A 23590-nucleotide genomic window follows, 5' to 3' on the forward strand; every position below is an offset into this window, starting at 1 on the left:
CACCTGCACTTGGGGGTCACCCAAGTATGTCTCCCATATCCCCAAGAGCAGCCCCAGTCTCCCTCCCCTTGGGCGATGCAGCAGGCATACCCTCAGTACCCAAGGAGGCAGAGGGCACCCGCAGTATTTACCCCCATAATTGGGTGTGTATCTGCCTGGGGCTGGGCTCTTCTTGTGCTGCTGGGGTGGGGCTGGCTGGGTCCCCAGAAAAGTACGGCTGGGAGTTAACACTCCCTTGAGATGCCTGGGGCTCTCAGAGCTATTATCTCAGACTCTCTGCAAACGCAGGTGAAATTGTTGCACCCAGGTCATGTTTTCAAGCTTTTCTTCCCAGCCAGGTGGCCCAGAATCTTCCTATTGGTTTTTAATGAAAGCTGATTTCCTCACATGGCTCTGGGAGCTGGCCCCATGCAATGGCCTATAATGCCCACGTCAGACCAGGGACAGGCTGTTCAGTGCCGCTGGGCGATATGACGGGGTGTGGGGCAGACTACAGGGCACTCTCCCTGCCTGGATCTGGCCCAGACTGTTAGACCCAAAGTGGGTGCCTCCTCCCCAGTTGCCCCCGGCACAAACACTCTTCCCCCAGACAGAGGCTACCTTTCAGTCATTTAGTAGGTCAAAGACTTCAGCCACTGAGGGGTTAGTGGACTAAGAGTCCATGAGGAACTGCTCTCCCTGCGATCAGCTGTGGAAGCAGCGGTAAGCACTGATCTCAAAGAGCATGACTGACTGCTCTTCATCCAGTCGGGGTTTGGACAGTGAGGGTGGGTCCAACTCACCCCCGATGTAATGCCAATGACTACACCAGGGATAAATCTGTCCCCTTATTTTACAAGCATTTCTCACCTTTCGTCCCCACACACCCTATCCAGGGATCACTTCACCCTCTCCTGAAATGCAGCCCCTTCTGGGGCCAGTCAGGACAGCTGTTTCATAGAATCATAGAATATCAGGGTTGGAGGGGACCTCAGAAGGTCATCTAATCCAACCCCTGCTCAAAGCAAGACCAATCCCCAACTAATTTGTCAAGCCTGATCTTAAAATCCTCTAAGGAAGGAGATTCCACCACCTCCCTAGGTAACCTATTCCAGTGCTTCACCACCCTCCTAGTGAAAAAGTTTTGCCTAATATCCAACCTAAACCTCCCCCACTGCAACTTGAGACCATTGCTCCTTGTTCTGTCATCTGGTACCACTGAGAACAGTCTAGATCCATCCTCTTTGGAACCCCCTTTCAGGCAGTTGAAAGCAGCTATCAAATCCTCCTCATTCTTCTCTTCTGCAGACTAACGGAGCACAGCAACACTGCCCCATCAGGTTTACCAAGGGTGATCCAATCTCCACCTGAAATTGCCGTGGGGAATGTGGGAAGGTGGGCTTTGGCCAGGACCCCAGGGTTCAGCCCCCTGACCCTGTGAAAAGGGCCTCGGGATGATCTCTGATGGCCAGGAATGCTCAGGACCTCACTTTTACATGTCCTAGCATCTGCACCAGCATGGTGCTTCTATGAGGCCAGGAAGCCTCCTAGAAAAGAGGCTTCACTGGACATCTGGTACCCTCTGCTCCTCCCTAGAGGAACTGATAATGCCCACTTGCAATGATGCCCCTGCCTGGGTCCTCTGGCCAAAGGACAAAGGAATCTAGATCAGGAGCCCTCACGGATTGAGCTAAAGGCCCAGGCTGGAACAGACTCTGAAATCTGGATAGCAACTGGACAGGTCCAAAGACCAACCCTGTTACCGTCAGTTGCCCATTACAGGCCAAAGCTAGCCAAGCCTTGACGGGGCATGTCTAGCACAAGCGGGCGGTTCCTCACTTCCATTCATTGAGGGCCAGCCAGATCCTCTTCTCCAGGCAAGCGGTGGCAGGGTTGCTGTTTGAAGGTGTCCCGTCGGCTCAGGTACCCAGCCCTGAGGGAAGCCCTCTGTGTGCTCTCAGCAGCACTGCATGCGCTCTCTCCTTGGGAGCAATGGCTGTTTCCAAAGAGGCAGTCCCGGGCTTGGGTTCATAGTCAGCTGGTTGTGGGAGGCTCAAGTGCAGGGCATCCTGGGAAATGTAGTACCAAATGGCTAACAGACCTGGAGAATAGGGGCTTGAGAGTGGGGATTCTGGGAACTAGCTTGCCTAGAAAAGACAGCTGGCCAGCTGTCCTTTAGCCAGAGAGCAGTGATCATTCCCACTGCCAGCCATGGGTCCATGTGAGTCGTGGGCGTCATCCCCTCCGGTCTCAGAGTCAGCTTCTGGGGGGTGATGGGGTACTTCTTTTGGATTCCTACTTTCCTGCAGGAGTCCAGTGGGGACCTAATGCTTAGCATAGGGAAATCCGCAGCTGGCTTAGACAGCCCGGCCCCAGTTATTCTAGGGTTGGCTGCTGCACAATGCACTCATAGATTCATACACTTTAAGGTCAGAAGGGACCATCATGATCATCTAGTCCAGGGGTCGGCAACCTTTCAGAAGTGGTGTGCCAAGTCTTCATTTATTCACTTTAATTTAAGGTTTCGCGTGCCAGTAATACATTTTAGTGTTTTTAGACGGTCTCTTTTTCTAAGTCTATAATATATAACTAAACTATTGTTGTATGTAAAGTAAATAAGGCTTTTAAAATGTTTAAGAAGCTTCATTTAAAATTAAATTAAAATGCAGAGCCCCCGGACCAGAGGCCAAGACCTGGGCAGTGTGAGTGCCACTGAAAATCAGCTCACGTGCCGCCTTCGGCACATGTGCCACAGGTTGCCTACCCCTGATCTAGTCTGACCTCCTGCACATCGCAGGCCACAGAACCTCACCTCCCCCACAGACTCCAATAATAGACCCACAACCTCTGACTGAGTTACTGACATCCTCAAATCATGGTTTAGAAACTTCAAGTTACAGAAAACCCACCATTTACACTAGGTTAAACCTGTAAGTGACTCATGCCCCAGGCTGCGGAAGGAGGAAAAAGACCTCCAAGGTCTCTTGCCAATCTGCCCTGAGGGAAAATTCCTTCCCGATCCTAAATATGGAGATCAGTTAGACCCTGAGCAAGTGGGCAAGACCCACCAGACAGATACCTGGGAAAGAATTCCCTATAGTAACTCATAGCCCTCCCCATGTACTGTCCCGTCTCCAGCCATTGGGGATTTTTGCTATTGGCGCGTGTGGAGTGGCTCCTTGGGAGCCAGTCCTGCAGGCACAAGTTACAGCAGCCCCAAGGATGCTCTAATTAGTGCTACAGGCAGGTAAAATTGCAGGGGAGAGGGTGGACCTGTGCATGCTCCACTCCGTGTGCACCAAGCATTCTCTAGTGCACATGGGCTCTGACCCAGGGCTTACGGTAACATCTTTAAACTCCTCTTCCTTTAACCTTGTGCTGCCTGGCTACTTCTACAGTCCCTTCACCCCACCAACATGGCTTTATCCGGCTCACACCCTGCAAGGTCAGAAATATTTATTATCCGCATTTTTCACAGATGGGGATCCAAGGGCTGGAGAGAACTAACTGACTTGCCTAACAGGCAGGAAGCCTGCGGCAGAAGCTGGACTCAAACCCAGATCTGTGTCCCTCTCCTGTGTCCCACAAGGCCATCCTGCCTCTCCTGAAGCCTGGGCATGACCCAGACGGGAGAGCACCACCTGCCACTTCCTGGAGCGTCACGGGTTTTTCCACCAAGGTCTCCCAGCCAAGCAGTGACCATGTCTGACCCTGTTGAGCAGCCAAGATACAAGTAGACCGACGTAAAAGCATGTCCAGAGTCACCATTGGCAGGGGGGAGAGAGGGGACAACTGAAGCTAATGAAGCATCCTGGCTTTGAAAAGAGACTGGAACTGCGGGAACTGCGGAGTCCTTGCTTGGGGCAGGGGCAGGGGCAGCTTCCGGAGACCCCATGGCCGCCCCTGCACCTAGGGGTCGGACATGCTGGCTGCTTCCAGGAGCCGTGCGGAGCCCAGGCAGGCAGGGAGCCTGCCTTAGCCCCAGTGTGCCACTGACTGGACTTTTAGCAGCCTCATGAGTAGTACCAGAGCTGCTCTGGTCCCTTTTCTACCGGGTGTTCCAGTCGAAAACCAGACACCTGGCAACCCTACCAGTGACTTACACAGGGAGCCTAAGGCTGGGGGTGGAAATTGCCAGCTTACAGAGGAAAAGAGTGGGGCTCTCAGAGCCCAGAGTGGGGCGCTTGTTTTGACAGCAGCAGTGGGCACAGACAAGACTCCCTCCAGGCAGTAGCGATTCATCCTGTACCTCTTGGGTAAACCCAACAGTGCCACGTTCCTCCTCCCCCGCTCTTTGTAGTGTCCAGAGTTGTCTCCAGGGTGAGGGGAGCCAGTCCCCTCCAAACAAAGCAGGATATTGGCTGCTCAACACCCTGCTGCTCATAAATGGAGTGTCTGACTCCACCCTCCACTGCACGGGCATCCCCACAGCCCCGCCCCAGCATGCACTGAGCTCTGCGGGACCCTAGGATATTGCCAAGTCCTGGTCAGGGATCTGGAGGGCCTGCCCCCTGGACATTACACAGACCTTTCCCACCTCCTAGCCACAACCTGCAGTCTTTGGAAAGTGAGGTCCCATTGGCTGACACTAACTTCCTTCACTAACTTCCTGCCTTCTGGAGATGGCTTTACTTTGGGTTACCAAAACACATGCTCAAGCCCCTCCTACCAAATCCCACCTGTGGCAGTAGAAAAAGAACTGACAGGAATTTAAAGGGGATTTCATATTCAAACAGTCCCCTTATGTAAGCAAAAGTCAGGCTAGCTGTAACCCTAATAACGCAAGATTTGTAAAAGCAAGAATTGTGTAAGGTGAGTGGAAAAAAACTGTATGAAAAGTTGTTGTGACCTTGTGTTAAATAAGTATGAAATGTAGACTATAGTCTAAATTGTTGAAAAAAATAAAATGTCAGGAGGACACATGTATAAACAAAATGCAGCTGTGGCCCATTATTGTATGTAACAAAAGGTATAAATGCTTGCTGTAATTGTTTACCTGAAGAGAGACCTGTTCTGCTCTCTCCCTCCATGCAATTGCTAAAAAAAGTAAAGTATCTGACTTGCTGCACCCAACCTAAAAGTAAGAACTCTGTTTTTCTCCGACACACCCCTTAGCCCAAGTCACGCCCCTTCCTTCCAGATGACACCCTGAGGGAATTCCCTCTTGGCTGCTGGGACGCTGGGCAAATTGGGATTACAGTCTCTGTCCCCGCCCCCTCTCCTGGATCCTACAGGTGCTCCCTTCTTCAGCATTCTGCCACACACGTTTCTAGTCCGAACCCTTGTATATCTGTGCAATAAAGATTGAAGAACACATGTTGCTTGCTGCAAGTTGTCTCTGTTATAACATGTGTTTAGTTTATGGGAGGGTTACTGTGAAGGCAGCGGAATAGTCAGCAGCCAGTCTAACCAAAATTTGTGTTCTGTGGGGTAAAGAGGAGCTGGAGGGAGAGGACTGTATGCGTGTGGGGTGGGGGATGACAGGGAGAGTGGCTGTGGAGGGGGCAGGACATGGGCCTGGGTGGTAGGCAAACCTTGGATTGGTTGTTTGAGGGAGTCTGTATCTTACTAGTCTTTGCAGGAGGAGGGTAGGCAAGTATCTACTTCCTGATCTCGGGGCACACAAATGCGGTGTCTCCAAAAAGGCATAGTACAGAGGTTTGGAACTGAAAGCACAAGGACTGTGACCACTGAGGGAAAAGAACTATCTGCACTGGCAGGGCTGCCAATGCCAACGTGTGGGTTCAGGACAATTCCTGGATCCTGAGATTGCAGAAGTTTGCAGGAGAGCAAGGAGAACACCACTGCATGGGGATTGCTGACCGCAGGCTGATTTGGGTGGCGAGAGGTGGCCCGCATTGGCCTCACGTTCAGCCCACTCTGCAGTGTCTAAGGAGGTTGTGATCTACCCGCCATTGTGGTAATTCACTCAGGCAGAAATGACCTGGCCCTTATTCCCGGTGCGCCCCTCCTACAACGTATGAGAGCAGCTGTGGACGGCATCAGAGATTTGCGCCCAGGAGCTGTGATACTTTTCTCGGAATTGGCTGTGCCCAGGCAGCCTCAACTCAGCCTTCTTCCAGCATGGTCCCAACAAGCCCTGTCAACACCCTGCCCTCTCCACACTTGCTGAAATGTGCCAGCTCTTCCCCTCTTCTCAACACCCAGTCACGCCCCCCACCCCGGATTCCATCAAACACTATTAAAGGACAACATAAAATGGTTGCCCATGCCACTCGCCCGCTCTTCCCCAGGAGCGGGCAATGACCGACGGGAATCACTGCCTGTTTGGTACAGGAGTGTTCGTGCTGTGAGGACATAGGGGGGTTGTAACAGAGCTGTGACTGTGATCTGAGGGGAGATCCATGTTTTCCACCCCCTCCTGTGTGAGGAAAGGGAAGGGGAGCATGTACAGCAGGGGTAGGCAATTTATGGCACGTGTGCCGAAGGCGGCATGCGAGCTGATTTTCAGTGGCACTCACACTGCCCAGGTCCTGGCCACCGGTCCGGGGGGGCTCTGCATTTTAATTTAATTTTAAATGAAGCTTCTTAAACATTTTAAAAACCTTATTTACTTTACATACAACAATAGTTTAGTTATATATTATAGACTTATAGAAAGAGACCTTCTAAAAACGTTAAAATGTATTACTGGCATGCAAAATCTTAAATTAGAATGAATAAATGAAGACTCAGCACACCACCTCTGAAAGGTTGCCGACCCCTGGTGTACAGGATGCACCATGTCCGTGCAGAATTGCCTGGGTTATGGCGGTTGCAGGGCATGTCTTTGATTCCAAAAGATCCTGCCAGCCATGAGGTGGAACATGAGAGGATGCTAATGCTTTAATGATGGTTAGGTGATGGTGTTCTGAAGGTACACATAAGGGAGTTGTACAAGGCTGTGAAGTGCTTCTGAAATTGAATCCATGGGGACACTTTCTGGGGCTGTGGCTAAGTGTGTGAGTGTATCCTGGACCTTACAATGCCAAGCAGGCCTGCCTACTGCCTCCACTGGCACTCCTAACCCCCTCCCGGCACCTGGAGTGTACCCGCAGCATCCCCCCTAGCTACTGCCCACTCCAGGGGAACACAGAGAAGGTGGGTTGGGCAGCCTCTTGGGGTTTTCTATTTCCCTTCTGCCCTTGACTAGTGTCTAATGGAGTCCTGTGGGTGAGTGAATAGGCTATGAAAGGAGGGGAAGAGTTTGTATATTTCAACAATGGTGCGGCTGGCAGTGTGAAGGTGTGTGCATTAACAGGTCTGAAAGGGGGCAGTTAAGGTTGTCGGGGCGAGCTTACCGCTTTTCGGACATTTGAGTTTTGCTCAGCTCAGCATTCAGCAGGGACGACCAATCACTAAGCAAACAGAACTCTGTGCTAAGGTCATTTTCTGCCACTGAATTTCAGATCAGACCCATATTCCAAACAAGACACCTATTACCTCCACCTATACTCAGACAAGCTGTGTCACCTCCCCAGCATGTTTTGCTGCCTAGAGAGAAATTAGCGAGCACTGACATGGCCCAGAACATCACTCAGGGTATGTCCACTCCAGAGCTGGGCAAACTAGAAGAAAGGAAAGCAAGGGACTGTCAGTGCCCCAGGCCTGCTTGGGCAAGGAAGGAGGGTTCATATTCCTAGGGGAGATCTCCTGAGCATCCTATGGGTCCCCAGCACTCAGTGAACAGCTGCTGTGCTCACCACCCCTCATTAGCACAGCTAATGTAGCAGCTACAGAGAGGCCCAGCAGGGGTCCATGCAGCTTGATGCAGCATTAGCTCCAGCTCAGAGATCCTTGGGGGCAGCAACAGAGCTGCTAAGAGGCTGCTCCCCACCCCATACTGCTAGCCCAGCCCTCACCTTGGTATCCAGGGGAGCCTCCACCTCCCAGAGAAACTTCTACTGGGTTGGAGGAAGGTGGGAAGATGCCACCAAACTGGCACTGATCCCCACAGGTGACCTCCAGGGTTCCTCCCCCCGGATGGCCCCCCAGGGCTGATCCCCCTAGATCTGTCTCCTCTACTAAGGAAGCAGAGAGGCTGATCCAGCCTTGGCCATCTGTATTGTCTGTACATCTAGGTACGCTGGCAGCACACACCCTCTCTCAGGGAGCATGAGTGCTGCAGCTACTCTGGTATCTAGTGTCCATGCACTCCTTCCCGTGGTGGGTGGGGGGATATTGCTCGGCATTACACCCATGCCACTGGAGCTTTGTCATCAGTGGCTCACACAGCATTCCCCTGCGGGTGCTGTGTATCACACAGACCTTCCCAGACTCTCCAGGGAGCTGGTAACCAGGGAGACCATGTCACCGTAACCTCTTCTCCCTCAGCAAGCCGAGCCACTGGAAAGAGAAAGGTTCCCTATCTCCACAAGCCAAGAGGGCAGCCAGCCTATCCCTCCCCTTATGCCTGGCCCGCGGGGCTGAGAATGCTTCAGGCAGCTAGACTCTGGTTCTCTGGCCATTTCTCATCTTCCTACAGCCTTGCCTCTCCTTTTCTTTCTCTCCCAGCAGGCCACTAGCAAAGACCGGCAGCGGCTGTTCTGTCAGGCAATGGATGTGACACTGTAGTAACCCAATGTCCAGACCACGATGGCTGGATGGTGACGTCAGCATGAGCTGAGCTGATGGGTCTCAGGCCAGGTCCTAGTGGTCTCATGAGAGCTGGCGCCAGCTGGCCCCCCTGGCTGAGAGTCACCAAGGAGTGACTGTGATGTGGAAAGCGAGCTTCCCTCTCACTGGAGCAGTGTCGCACATTGGTGGGCAATCTGGGAGGATGCTTACCCTGCAGTCACCCATGCAGTCCCTGTTCTATGGACAAACATACAGTAGCATAGCTGGGGGGGAGCGGCCACTCCCCCACTGAGCACAAGTGGCGCCTTGTCAATTTCCTGGCGCCTTTGTACTCACCCGGGGGAGCGATTAAAAAAAAAGGCACCACCTGCTGCAGCGCTTTTATTTTACTCACCCAGCGGCGCTCCGGGTCTTCGGCGGCATTTTGGCGTCGGGACCTTCAGTGCCGCCGAAGACACCCAAAGCGAGTGAAGGGCCCGCTGCCGAAGACCCGGAGCGTCACCGGGTGAGTAAAAGTGCCGCAGCGGGTGGTGCCTTTTTTTTTTTTATTGCTCCCCCTGTTCCCTCCACCTAGCTACACCACTGCAAACATATCCCCATGGCTGGCAATCCAAGGCCTCTTTCCCAGCATAACCTTTATTTGACTCCGAAAGCGCTCTACCGAGGAAGCTCTCCATGCATCAGGAGAAGGACTCTGCCGAGGAGCCAGGCTGGGGTGCCCTTGTAGGACAGGGTCACCCCACATCTCAGGAGAACAAAACCCATCTCGGCCACGTCCCCTCAGCTCCTCAGATGGGCACAAAGGCATTTCAGGGGCCAGACCCCAGCTTGGTTTGCATTGTGTATGCTAATTCTGCAAGGAAGGGCTTTGATGTGCCTCTAACCAACAGGGGATTGGGAAGAGGGAGCCTTGCGTGGGTTAGTTTGTCATCAGAGACCAGTAAGCCCCACAGAGGTCAATGGGCTTTGGACTAGGCCCTTCAAGAAAGACAACATTTTCCCAGCTGTCTCTGATCAGGAGCGTGAATTGTGACTCTGTCTACTGCGGCATCTATTTGCTGAACACTCCCAAAGTTGTTGTGCCTGGCACCAGTAAACTTGCACTGCAGTGGTCCCCAGAGGCAGCTGCATTTCAGTGGTGGGCAAAGGCAAAGAAATAAACACCTCTTTGTGTCCGCAGAGGCAGTGTGTAACGCACCATGCACCAATTCTTCCCTGCAAAAGGCACTATGTACCAATACAGGGGATTGGACATTGTTGGTATTAATTACTATAATCCACAGGAAGAAAGCGCAATCTATGTTGGTGCAGATCGTGTGTGTGTGTGGTCTCCCTGGCCCTGTGTCTTCATGCTGAAAGGAGCAAAACTGGTGCTGCCGGTTATTTCCTTCTCTTCACAGCTCCTTTTCTTCTTTCTTTAGACATTTTGATTCTCCAGCCTCCATCAGCTCTGTCACCAAATCTGGGTCCAGAGGCTAAATTTCAATAGCACATTTCAATTCAGTCACCAAAAAAATCCTGAAGGAGACTGAAGGAAGAACCCAAATCTCAGCAGTGACACTGTACGGAAAAATTGTCAATGAAGGAAGGAGCAAGGAGGGGCGGTGCAGATGCCAGATCAAAGAGTGAAGGGGATAGAGAAAGGAAAAGTAAGAAGAGGGAAAAAATGAAAGAAAGCGAAAATGAAGGGATAGCAATTCTGGGGAATTCAGAGGGCTTTGCTGTTTATGAGACATCATTTATGCCCCAGATTTTTGTTTGAGGGTTATTGTGACGGGAAATACTCGGGGATGATGGACAGTACTTAGTGCTGCAGGGGAAGGGTTTGCAAAACTATTCCAGGAAAGGTTTGATTGGTATTTTAAATTTAAAGGGGGAAAGGGGTGCAAGCAGAAATCTTGTCTTTATGGGTCAAGCCTAGTCCACCTGAGCTCCTTCCAGTGCTGAGTGCTAAGAAAACACTCTTTAGATAGATAGATAGATAGATAGATAGATAGATAGATAGATTAGAGAATGTAGCCACCTTCTGCTACACTACACATTTATTATTTTATTTTCAGGACTAAATTACAAGGCTGAATTTCAACATCTTTTGACCTAATCTCTTTGGGACTAATTCTGATCCTCTTAGTAGCATTTTCCTCAGTAATTCCTATTGATTGTAAAGGGGTTATTCCTGGGGAGAGGTGCTACTCAGTGTGAGAAAGAGAACTGGTTTCTGGCCCTTTCAATATCACATGCTTTGGTTTGTGAATCAAAAATGAAACTAGTGTAAGATTTGTCAATATGGTGAGCTCTTACTCACATGAGTAACTCTGTCACAGTCATGTGAGTAAATGCTTGTTGTTATGTATAAGGGTTGCACAATTTAACCTGCACTGTTTATATCTCTGGCTGGCAAAATTGTCAGCACAATTTGCCCAGCCCAGGCACAAATCTATTTACCCTGTCTTTATTATGCTGATGAAATGAATGAATGATATTTCACTAGGATTTCACAAAAAAAATTAGCCAAAGAAAGCAGGAAAGAAGAATTTTGCCAGGCTCCTTGAACGCTGTATACATAATCACCCATCTTTCTCTTCCAATTATTTTATTAGGTCATATTCAAAGCTTCTTAAAGTGATATTAAAACAGCAGCAAAACAGTTTCCCTTCAAAAAAAGTAAATATTTAATGAATGAAATTGACATTGATGCATTTTTAATATTGGCACAATTAAATCTGCCAGATGATTAAGTATTAATAACTCTTAATAAGTGCAATCAACTTGCCTTCAAATAGAATGAATTCAGGAGTGGAGCAATGCAAGGAGTGTTGCCATCAGTCTGCAATGGGATAGACAACAGCAATTTGGGGCGGATAATTTGTTCTGTTTGTTTAACAATCTTTAAACTTCCTTTATGTGTAATGTATTTACTCTCCTGTGTAAGGCAGGGAGATCACGTGCACTCGCACAAATTATCTTTTGGCATTTTAGAAAAGTTGCTGATATAAAATTGAAAATATCCAACTAAAGCTGTTTAGCTACTAGCCATTTATGTCCCTTTCCTATCAGCTGTCTGCATTTACAATATTTACCATTTCAAACCAACTCAGCATTCTCCTCAGGGGGGAGGGGAGTTTGCATGAATGTATCTATCTATCTAATCATCCTGAAATGCCTGGTAGAAGTTCTGAGTGCACACGCACAAGCTAGCTCCACTCCAAAGCTTAAAAAGTAAAGAGGGATGACATTTTAATTAGATGAGTGTCTCAAATTAAATGGCATTTTTTCAGCATGATATTTAAAGTTGCATAAGTCTGATTATTTTTGTGGCTTGGGGAAGGGTTTTCCAGAAGATAGATAGATGGATGGATGTGAAAGAAAGAAAGAAAGAAAGAAAGAAAGATATGTATTCACTTTTTGTACTGAAATGTCAACTGGCCCTGCCTTGTTAGCATTAGATGTGTAAACCAGACCCAGGAAAGCACACAGAGAAATTTGGGACGCTCAGTAACAGACTTGAGAACTAAAGAGATAAAATGGCCAGACAGTTGCCAGCTGTGGAACAGTCATCTATCTATCATGTTAAAGACTAAGTTTCATTTTGGCTTCCTAGAAACTCCAGAGAATACCTCTTGCTACCTGCATCCTGGAGTCTCATTTTATGTCTTGGAAACCATTCTGTTCTTTCCATCTGGGAGAGACATAACCTCCCATGTACCAGTTCTGTGCTTCCCCCCCTCTGTTTCAGTCATCTGGTGCCTCTACCTGAACTGGGGCTCAGCATTATATAAACCCCTCATCTCAGGAATCCTACCTGGGAAATATTGGAAATCAAGGAGTAATGCACTCACACATGCTACAGGGTATTAACTCCTAATTCTGCAAAGAAAAAAGCAATCAGGATTACAAGGCCTCTGGTTTGTATTCAGCAGGGGAGCTTTTCAAAACAGCCATCCGAGGAAAAGTTGGAAAGGCATAGGGTGATTTTGTTATTGTAGATGTTTGGAGAGGGGCAGTTTTGAGAATGGGGGACAATGATCTAAGCTCCCTCTTGGTCAGGGTGTTCTGAAATTTACCAGCTTTCATTACTCCTCTCCCTTGAAAAGAATCCCTCTGACGAGCAGAGAATATTCCATGACACATTTAAAGCTAAACCAAGATTTTGAAACACAAGTAGGGGGGAATCTGTTATCAAACAGAGACAGATTTGGATCCTCTGCTTTTTACAAATCAAGAGGGAGTGCCTTACTTCTTTATTCCTTTTAAAAATACAAACCAGAGTATTTGTTAAGGACTTAGCTGGGATGGATGGGGAACATTTATTGTATTACAAATCAGAGCATTTACCTAGAGGCAAACTGAGTCTGCTTCCCTCGCCTAGCTCTTTGGCTGCTGCTACTCAGTTGGTTTACCCCTTTGCTTTTTGCAAGCTGCTACTTTCACAACAGTTGCAAGAAGTCACCCAACAGGTAATCCTTTCCAGGACTGCTTCCCCCCGACTTTCGACATTCAGCGAGGTTACCAGGTGCCAGTTGATGACACACACCATTTTTCCCTGCAAAATGTTGTTCCTCAACTGCAGTATAAGCCCAGCCATAAACACCCCATTATTATTATTTAAAGGGATCAAGAGGTTTTATTCTCTATTTTGAAGTGATTTTCTCTCCAGCTAGAAACCAAACTGAAAAGCTGCCCCCTCCGCGGGCACGAAAATATTGATTTCTAAACAAAAACACAATTTTTTGTCACTAATTTAAATCACTAGACAAAGAGGGAGAGGTAGGCAACTCCCAGTGCCTAGCCCCCATCCATGCTTGAACCAGACCACTCCTGGCAAATGTGGCAAATCCAGCAGTTACTGATGGCACACACATGGGGCTCAGCCCCACAAGGATGGGATGGCGGTGGATGTATAATCAGGCTCCCTGCTCTTCATCAGACCCAACTTTACCCTCCCCATGGCTAAGAGCCTGGCAATCTGGGGGCAGGTAAAGCAGGGCTGGGTGGGCGTTTGGGGAGGGGCTCTGGGTGCAGGTGTGGATGCTGGGGGGCAGATCCTCTCCCCCTTGCACACACTGGGCCTGGGGAGCTAGCCGGCTTCGGAAGCTAGGTGCACGGTGCAGGTGGGGGAGCTGGGGCAGTTGCAGCAGGGCTGGGTGGGCAATCTGGGAGGCTCTGGGGGCTAGGTGCACGGTGCAGGCGGGGGCTGGGGCCGGGCCCCTCTCCCCCCAGCAGCCGGCCCTTTGTTGCTCGGGGCCGGGGCCAAGGCCGGGGCCCGGGGGCGCCCCTACCTTTGTGCATGCCGGTGAACCTGTCCTTCAGCACCGTGAGCTCGTAGATCTTGCCGAACTCCTCGAAGAGGGGCTTGAGGTCCCCCTCCTCCAGGTTGCGGGGGATCTGCCCCACGAACAGCTTGATGGCATCGTGGTCCTTCATGGCGATGCCGGCCGGGCCGGGACTCAGTCCGTTCATCCTGGCGGCGCTGTCCGCGGTGCTGAGCGCGGCACCGCCGCTGCCCGTGGCCATGCTCCCGCGGCCGGCCGCGCTCCTGCTCCGCGCGCGGGGCCGCCTCTGCGCGCCCCTCCGCGCCCCGCTCGCGCCTGCCCCCCGGCCGGATGACGTCAGCCGGCTAGCCCGCCACGAGACGCAAGGTTTTAGCATAATGAGGCAGCGGGAGCCAATCAGAGGGGGCAGCCGGCAGCGGGACAGGGGCTGGGAGACAACCCCCCTCCCCGCCCCCGTGCCAGCCCCGCTCCCCCGTGCACTGGGTTGGGGGTGCCAGGGGTGCGGCGGGGCAGGGCGCGGGGAGGGGTGCACCAGCCTGCTCCGTGGAGCTGGCACCGGGCGCCGGAGCCGTTCCGAGAGCAAAGGGGGGAGGGGGACAGGGAGCTACTATTGCAGCAGATGCATGAGCGGCTCAGCGGGCGGGCAGGGGGAGCCGGGGCAGAGGCCGGAGGCAGAGGCCCTGCAAACGAAGAGTTTGGGGAGCTGAGCAGAGAGTAAATGCCAAGGCGGTGGGAGGGGAGCAGTGACAGCCTTGTGGGTGCTGGCCCCAGGAGCAGACACCAGGGGCTAGAGAAGGGGCAGCACCCAGCACAACGCACATCCCTTGGACTCAGCCAGGCTGCCAGCCTCTTTCCTTCCCGGTAGAGCATTTGTGTGTTTTCAGACAGCCGGCTCCAAAAGGGGGGGGGGGCGCACCCCTGGCTAGAAGTGGTTTCCATCACCTACAGGGCACAGTTTGGTACACTGGCTCTCAGCACCCTGGCTATACAGATTGTTCCAGCCCCCGTGCAGAAGGGGAGGCTTTGTGCAATCAGAAGAAGGATCTCTCCAGCTGCTCATGAACTGACAACTTTAGGGTCTGTCAGACAGAAACAGCTGAATTTTAACAAGGGATGTAAGGGGACAGAACACAACAGAAATGTCTTATCGAATCCCACTCTCTCATCAGATGTGTTACGGTTAGGTGTCTGTCCAATATCAGATTAGATAGATAGATTAGATAGAGGGGGTGTATGGGGATAGATAGATAGATTAGATAGATGATCGATCTTCCATTGACTTCAATGGAATTTAGGAACTTAAATACCTTTGTGGATTTTGGCCTATGTTGTTTTTAACATAAATACACTGGCTGGGAGCAGAATGGGAGTTGTCATGGCGAATACTATGTTAAACAAGCCAGGGTAGAAGCCTAGCAAGCCGGAGGCACTTAAGATTTCAGCACACTCTTTGCAGTCTCATCCAGTAGCCCTGGAGGAACTGAAAGGCCAGTTGAAAGGGAACATGTAACTGGGAAACTCGCTGGGCCTGTAAAAAACTTTCAACCCAGGAGGGAGCTTTGGGGGCAGCTGAGTTCCTCCCGCATCCCCGGGGCATGGCCCTCAGAGCTTAGGGGCAGGGCTCTGCATGTGGGGGTGGAAGAAGCTGGGATCTCAGATCACACTTCCCCCTGAGTTCACACTGCCCTGAGTGGAGGATGATGGGGAGGGAGATTGTTTGTCTAACAGTGTGTGGAGGGAAAGCACCCTCATCCTGCGAAATGAGATCTCAGAGCTCAGGCCCTCTCCCCACACCCAGTGGGGGGCAAACACAGTGGGAATGAGATTCCATTTGCATAATTCCCATCCCTTCAACCTCCCCTGCTCGTGCTAGTACCCCATGGGCATTGGAGGAGATGCCCATATTTCCCAGGTCAGGCCTAGCCAGTCCTTCTCTTGGCAGCAATGTGCAGCACCATTGGCTGTGTGGGGTCTTCCCAGACTGCAGGGAGCTGGGGTGGGAGGCGGCCTCGTGTGGAAAGGAGCCACATCTATCTCCCTGTGACGAAGTGGGGTTTTATTCATCTTGTTATGTTGCATGTGAGTCTTACTGTCCTATACCAATACTGTGTGTACCTTAGTTTCCCTGTGTGCTGCACCAATACTTCAGTGGTGGGAATTGGGTGTGTGTGATTTTTGCTGAGGCCCTCAGGGCAGGTGAGGCTGCCCAGCTCTTCGCACCTATGTAACCTGAGACCCAAGAGGGGGGATGTGACCTTTTGCCGGGGAAGTGAGACAAAGAGAAGGAGGAGGAGCAACAAGGGGTGTGTCGTAGGTTGGGTTGCTGGAAGCTGGCAGTCTGCGTGGGGGGACTGGAAGAGGGGGAGTCCAGGGCGTCTGGCCCAGGACTCCCAAGATGGACTTGGCTGAAAGTCACTGATTTCTGTGATACCAAGCTCTGTTCTATGCTGTGTTCCTGTTGACTAATAAACCCAGGGCCATCCTTACCCATACGCAAAGTACTCAGATGGGTAGGGCACCAGGAAATTTGGGGCACCAAATTTCCTGGTGCCCTGCGCAGCTGCATGCTGCTCCAGCCCCTGCTTTGGCTCTTCCCCAGGGCCCCAGCCCCTGCTCCACACCCGCCCCGCCTCTTCCTGCCCCTATTCCCCTGAGCTTTGCAGCAGGGCGAGGGTTGCTCTCACTGGCGGCAGGAGTGCAGCGACCCAGACCCAGCCGCGCCGCCGCTGAGTGCTGGGGTGTGGGTACCTCACCCCCCAAGCCAACCACGCCACCCCTGCGGAGGCCTGGGGCCCACTCCTCGCCCCCCTCTGCGGAGGCCAGGGGCCCGCTCCTCCCCCGCCCCCCCCCCCCCCCCCGCGGAGGCCTGGCGTCCGAGCCCCCCCCCCAACTCCTGCAGAGGCCTGCCCCCATCCCCGCGGGGGGGCTGCATAGGGCCCCAGAATAGCTAGGGACAGCCCTGAATAAACCTTCTGTTTTACCAGCTGGCTGAGAGTCACGTCTGACTGCGGAGTTGGGGTGTAGGGCCCTCTGGCTTCTCCAGGAGCCCCGCCTGTGCAGACTCGCTGTGGAAAGCGCATGATGTGGAAGGGAATGCTGAATGCTCCGAGGTCAGACCCAGGAAGGTTGAAGCTGTGTAAGCCTCTTCCCCTGTGACAGTGTGCTCAGAGAGAGGAGGCTCCCGCAGAGTCCTGACTGGCTTCATACAGAGTAGTTCCAGAGCATTGACCCGGTGACTCTGTGACACCCACCATCTCCCGCACACTGCAAAATAACCGCAGCTGCCTGGGTCTGTGATGAAATGGCTCCTCCGAAGGGGCCTCCAGACACATGGTTGTTCATCTACCAGATGCTCCACAGGGGAATGTTTAAATCCCTTGTGCTCCCTCTGCACAAACCAGCCATGAGTGTGAGAGCTGCCTCCACCCCTCAGTGTCCCCTGCAGCCCAGACCACTAGCCCTTGGCTGCAGAGAGAGGACCTGAGCCAAAAGGCCTGGAGAGCAGCACAGTGGCTGGGGGAACACCAGGCACCTGAAAGCTAATCTCCAGACCCCGCCAGGAGGGTCAAAAGGGCACTGCTGTGACTGGCAAGAACAAGATCATGGGAGACAATGGGCCAGCTGGGAGAAGCAACACCGCCAGCCTCTTTGGCCTGTTCGAAGGTGTTTGAAGAGAACACAGGAACTGCCTAGCGCCACTATAATCAGCATCAGGGGGGTCTCTGCTGGCCGCCTTGTCAGTCCCAGTGAAGAGCCCAAGGACTGAGTGAGCTGTGCAGTATGAACTCCCCTCCGGTTTTCTGGGCTGGTCCATTGAGGTACCTCGATGGGGCAGGGTGAGACGCATTGCTGTTGGTCCTACTCCATCGTGGCTTTGGTATATAGAAACCTCTGAGCGGCAAGGGCCATCATTCCAGCCCATTCCTCCCAGTGGGAGTTTTGCCGTTGACTTCACTAGGGCCAGGATTTCACCCATCATTTGTAGCGATTCATGTGCATTTACGCCAAGACAACATATATGTTAAGGGAGGGAATGGACATCTGTCGATGCTGACACTGCTCACTGCATCCATTTCTGGAACAGAGCACGGCAGCTCTCTGACAGTGCCCAGCAATGCTAGACCCACGTTTGAAGGTAGGAGGTGGACAAGAATCCTGTATCTAACTGAGGCACCAGAGGGAATTTCATTCAATAGAGCAGAACGACCTAGGGTCGGATTTAGCCAGAACATTAGGTTTAACACCTCTGCTCTCTCTCCCTCCTTAGGACTGATTTTCTATTCTGTCACTCCTTGGGCATTCTTTTGCACCTGTGCAAAGTGTGTATTGAGTGGGTGTGGGGTTGCACTCGTGTGAAGGACACCACAAGGTGCAGGATATCAGGGAATTATGCACTCTGATTACATGCCTGTCTTCAGAAGCAACCCCAGAGGTCACACCACTCCCCCTCACAAGAGGTAGGGACACTGAGTCAGCCCTGACTCAGCAGGGAGAGTGCCTCTTAGTGAATCATGCACAGCATCTACAAGTTCCTTAGGGGTTTCCCATTAAGTAGTGACCAGGTTCAACCCTGCTTAAGTCTGAGATCACAACCCAGGTTGGCAAAGAAGGCCTGTTGCATAGTGGTTTGCATTCCTCCATACTATCATTGCTTGCTGATTTACACCAGCTATGGATCTGGCCCAGCCTGTCTGCCCATGTGCCCACCAAATCAGCTCATTTCCATATGTGAGGACATGTATCCCGTGCCTTTAAAATGGTAGCAAGAAGCCAGGGGGCTGGGGAAGGTGCTATCCAGAGGCTCCTCAGAGAGGCAAGAAAGGAGCCAGAATAGTTTTAGGGGTAACGCTGTCTCCCAAGTTCCTTGTTCAGTGCTAGAGGAAAGTGACTCTCTCCTGGATCTCCCCCTCCCCACCCCATGTCATATGATGCCATGGGAAGGACAGCTCTGCATCATAGAGACCATGTGCACAGGTCCCAGTGATTTCCAAGAGACTTTGCATATTATTATTGTAATGGATCCAGAATACACAGGGCACACTCATCTTAATGCCCTCTGAAGGGGTAAGGAGACAGCTCTGGCAGTTTGAGAGATAGATGCTGGTCCTACATGCTTGATATTAGAACCCATCTTCCCACCGCATGGCTCTCATGGGAGGGGAGGGCAGGTGAACATATGGAATGCATCTCAGGGGAATTTTGTTTGTACAGCACCTAGCACAATGAGGGTCTGTCTTGCTTGGCCTTTAAGTATTACTGCAATAATAACAACACAAAGAGACTTGCACATACCTGTATATACACAAAACCACACCCAAATAGATATAATATTGGCTCGTTAATTCCTTGTGCTCCCCCATCTGTCTGTGTGTCTCCACCTACTGTCTCTTGTCTTATACTTACAATATATATTGTAGCTTTTGAGAGACAGGGCTGCCTTTTTGTTCCATGTCTGTACAGTGCCTATGCCTGGTCCATGACTGAGGTTCCTAGGCCACAACTGCAGTAATGATAACAGACACACACCTATTAGATTCCAGATTCGCACAGCCTCACAAAATGAACGGTAGCATGGGGAATGCAATCATGACATCTCCTATTAGTCTAAAAGAGAGGACAAAAACACAGGAGATTTTCAGACCTCAAAGAACTTGCAGGAGGTCTCCAGGGCTATACAATCTTCATCTTTTTCCACACGTCTAATAAAAGACATCATAATTACTACACTGGGGTCTCTGGCAGTTTTCTTGCCGCTTAGATAATGAAAATCTATTTTATTTAATACATCCAGAGCTGAGCATCCGGGGTGATCACTGGACCTGTTTGCAATACGCTCCTCAAAGACTTGCACTGGCATTTTCCCAAACAGGGTCAATTTTTCAGCACTTTGCAACGAGCCACCTAGCAACCCACCCAGGGCAGAGATTTCCCACAGGTGGGAGATACCGTGCCAGAAAGGGAGCATTACCACCATGGGGTGGAATCTCGGCAGATTGTCTGGTACACAAGTCAGTGCTGGGATGGGGTGCCACCAAGGCTAACTGAAGATGCTGCAGATGGACAGAAGATGGTGCTCTTCCATCTCAGTCAGGACTGATGCGGTACCCCAGGAGAGTGTGAGGAGGTACTGAGCAGCTGGAGGGCCCATTTTACAGGAGATTCTAAACGTCATAGGAATATGGGAATTGCCAGACTCAGTCAGACCGAGGTCCAGCCAGTATCCTGTCTCCAACACTGCCTAGCAGCATGTGCTTCCCAGGAAGGTGCAAGAACCCTGCAGTCATAGAATCATAGAATCATAGAATATCAGGGTTGGAAGGGACCACAAGAGGTCATCTAGTCCAACCCCCTGCTCAAAGCAGGACCAATTCCCAACTAAATCATCCCAGCCAGGGCTTTGTCAAGCCAGGCCTTAAAAACCTCCAAGGAAGGAGACTCCACCACCTCCCTAGGTAACGCATTCCAGTGCTTCACCACCCTCCTAGTGAAATAGTGTTTCCTAATATCCAACCTGGACCTCCTCCACTGCAACTTGAGACCATTGCTCGTTGTTCTGTCATCTGCCACCACCGAGAACAGCTGAGCTCCATCCTCTTTGGAACCCCCCTTCAGGTAGTTGAAGGCTGCTATCAAATCCCCCCTCATTCTTCTCTTCTGGAGACTAAACAATCCCAGTTCCCTCAGCCTCTCCTCATAAGTCATGTGCTCCAGACCCCTAATCATTTTTGTTGCCCTCCGCTGGACTCTTTCCAATTTTTCCACATCCTTCTTGTAGTGTGGGGCCCAAAACTGGACACAGTACTCCAGATGAGGCCTCACCAATGTCGAATAAAGGGGAACGATCACGTTCCTCGATCTGCTGGCAATGCCCCTACTTATACAGCCCAAAATACCGTTAGCTTTCTTGGCAACAAGAGCACACTGTTGACTCATATCCAGCTTCTCGTCCACTGTGACACCTAGGTCCTTTTCTGCAGAACTGCTACCTAGCCATTCGGTTCCTAGTCTGTAGCAGTGCATGGGATTCTTCCGTCCTAAGTGCAGGACTCTGCACTTGTCCTTGTTGAACCTCATCAGGTTTTTTTGGCCCAATCCTCTAATTTGTCTAGGTCCCTCTGTATCCAATCCCTACCCTCTAGTGTATCTACCATGCCTCCTAGTTTAGTGTCATCTGCAAACTTGCTGTGAGTGCAGTCCACACCATCCTCCAGATCATTAATAAAGATATTAAACAAAACTGGCCCTAGGACCGACCCTTGGGGCACTCCGCTTGAAAAGTCCCTCACATAGACCATCCCGCTCTCTCATAGTTGGAGATCAGCTTAAGCCTTATAAATGGCCAAATGCTTTTTGAATTTTGCTAAATTCTTGGACTTAAAAACTTCCTGTGGCAGTGAGTTCCCCAATCTAGCCTGTAGTTCTTAAAGAGCCCATGGCCCCCATTATGCAAGGCAGGCTCTCATCCTCAGATTCCAGTCTGGTTTGTAGCATTCTGCCTCCTTAAATTCCTTAAAACCCCTCCACCTAGCAACACTCATGCAAAGGCCCTACTGGGACCCCTGGGGGTGGCTGTGGGGGTCTGTGCATGGGGAAGCCCAAAGCTGGGGCTGCGAGTGACTCTTGTGAATGGAGGGTTTAGAATCTGCACAAGACTCAGGCTGGTCAGGGAGTCTGCAAGATGCTGAGCAAACTGGCACTGGGAGTGCTGCCCTGGTTAACTTCACACAGCTCTCTCTGGTCCCCATTTCATCCTTCCTCCTCTCCTGCCCCCTAGCCCCTGTGGACAAAGCGAAGCAGAGACCCCCTCCCACAGCCCTGCCCCTGTGGAGGGAGCGGCATGGCACTGGAATTGTATTCTATACAGCCAGGAAATGAATTTCACACTTGATCAAAGAAGCTGTATCTCTGGCTAAAGCTCTGCTGGGGAACCAATTGCACCTTTTCTGTGCAGCCAGTGCCAGGGACTCTGACTTGCAGTCATTATTGTCAGAGCTGACCTGTGTGCTGCTCGGGAAGAACACAATTTGCACTAAATGCTACAGGAACTGAATCACTGCAGCAATTACATTACAGAAAACTCAATTTTGCTGGAGCAGCACACGGGGGTTACAGACTGCTGGGCTGCAAAGGGGAAGGGGGGCCCAGTCTGCCCAGGAGCCCCAGGATGTGGGGAGGCAGTGAGATAGGGGAACAAAGGCCTTGCCAGACACTTCTAATAGCCCCCAAATGCTGGCTAGGTTGGACTCAGGGGCCTGGCTGAAGCACGCAGTCTGGAAGTGCCAAGCTGTCCTATAGACTCTGGGGGGCAGGAGAGTCTACAAGGGCTCTGTCCGCAGCCCAGCAGACCCCATGCCGCCCCGCAGAGGAACTGCCCCAAAATGCTAGGGAGGGGCAGGAGAGGCCAATGGCCCCCATGCCTTGGCCTGTAGATATCTGAGGGAATCTCCTGGTTGGGCTACTTGTTTTGTGCTTTAATTTCCTCATGAAGTAAGGTCTGTACCGGGACAAGGGTACAGCCGATCTGTCTCTGTATCTGTGTGCCCATCCCTAATGCTGCCCCTTTGCATGAACGCTGCACCCCCACCCTTTTGACAGTTAGCTGCCTGGGCTCAGGGGCCCCTTCCCCCCTTGGGCCATACAGCACTTCACCCCTCCACAAAAGGCAGCGAAGAGGTCCTGCCAGTTGAACCCGTATGGCTAGCCGGCTCCTCCACAGCCCACACTCCCAGGGGAACGAACGACAAACCCAGGGAAGGCACAGGCTAGTTTGCAAGTGAGAAAAGCCCGGGAACCTCAGTCTGGGACCCAGGAGGCTTTGTTCGCACTGCAGCTCAGGACAATGCAGCCCACCTGGAAGCCCCTGCTAGGAGGGAGCAGATTGGCAGGGGGTCCGGGCTAAAGAATGGACCAATGGGCTAGGCACCCAGATACTATGGTGATGGGTCCACGTAAGCACAAGCCAACAATCTAAGGGCAAGCTGCAGGGAAATACTGAGGAGCACTGGCACAGTGGTGTGCGGGGGGTGGGGAGGAGGGAAAAGGGGCAATTTGCTCTAGGTCGCCTCCTTTGACAAGGCCTCCCCGCCCCGGCACAACATGTTTATTGGATGACATATGTCCATGGATACAATCCAGACGGACACATCTCAGGCTGCGGAGCCAGAGGGGCCACCCAGACCAGGGCCTGGCAAAATCTGAGCCAGTGGTGGTGTGGCCTGGCGCAGGGGGTCGCAGTGCCACTCCAGCGAGTGCAACCCCTGTGTGTGGCACACTGGGCCTTCACTGGCCGGCTGGTGAAACCAGGGACTGGGCTGGAAGCAGGACGGACGTGACCCCTGAGGGCGAGTTCTGCAGGGAGGGGTAAGGCAAGGAAGGCGGGGCAGGAGCTCCTGGGAGCAGACAGGCTGGGGGGGTCCCCTTGAGGTCTGAGGCTCTTGGGCAGGGATGGGACTCGTTGGCCAGGGGGTCGGGCTGCTGTGGAGGGTGCCGAAGAGGGTCAGGTGTGTGGGGGGAGCGGCATGGCCACGGGCATGGAAGGAAGCCCCTCCCCTTTAAATGGCACTTGCAGCCCCTGCACACATATGAATTCAAGAGACAATAAAATGCAAAAACTGGGGGAACGGAGAATTCTGTCACAGACACCCCTGTGTCTGCTTTCTGCACAGCCTGCGTGTGAGACCGGCACAGGCCTGGGCTAGCAGGACCCTTTACTTAGTAGTGAGCTCTCTAAAGGCCAGTGCTGCAGGTGCTCCAGCTTACAT

General features: G+C 51.9%; 1 protein-coding gene across 27 annotated transcripts in view; it reads right to left on the reverse strand.

The window, feature by feature from the left end:
• Positions 1-14160, reverse strand: part of CELF6 (CUGBP Elav-like family member 6) — a 261681-nt gene extending 247521 nt beyond the window's left edge. For all 27 annotated transcript variants that reach the window (XR_010590802.1, XR_010590801.1, XM_065558559.1 and 24 more), the window contains exon 1: positions 13836-14160. Coding sequence is in view for 25 of the 27 variants with exons in the window: in XM_065558559.1 (XP_065414631.1) it covers positions 13836-14070 (235 nt within the window). In the remaining 2 variants the exon portion in view is untranslated. The remainder of the gene's footprint in view (positions 1-13835) is intronic.
• Positions 14161-23590: the final 9430 nt, after the last annotated feature.

Source organism: Chrysemys picta, chromosome 10 (assembly GCF_011386835.1).
Source record: "Chrysemys picta bellii isolate R12L10 chromosome 10, ASM1138683v2, whole genome shotgun sequence".
In the NCBI taxonomy this organism is placed as follows: domain Eukaryota; kingdom Metazoa; phylum Chordata; order Testudines; family Emydidae; genus Chrysemys; species Chrysemys picta.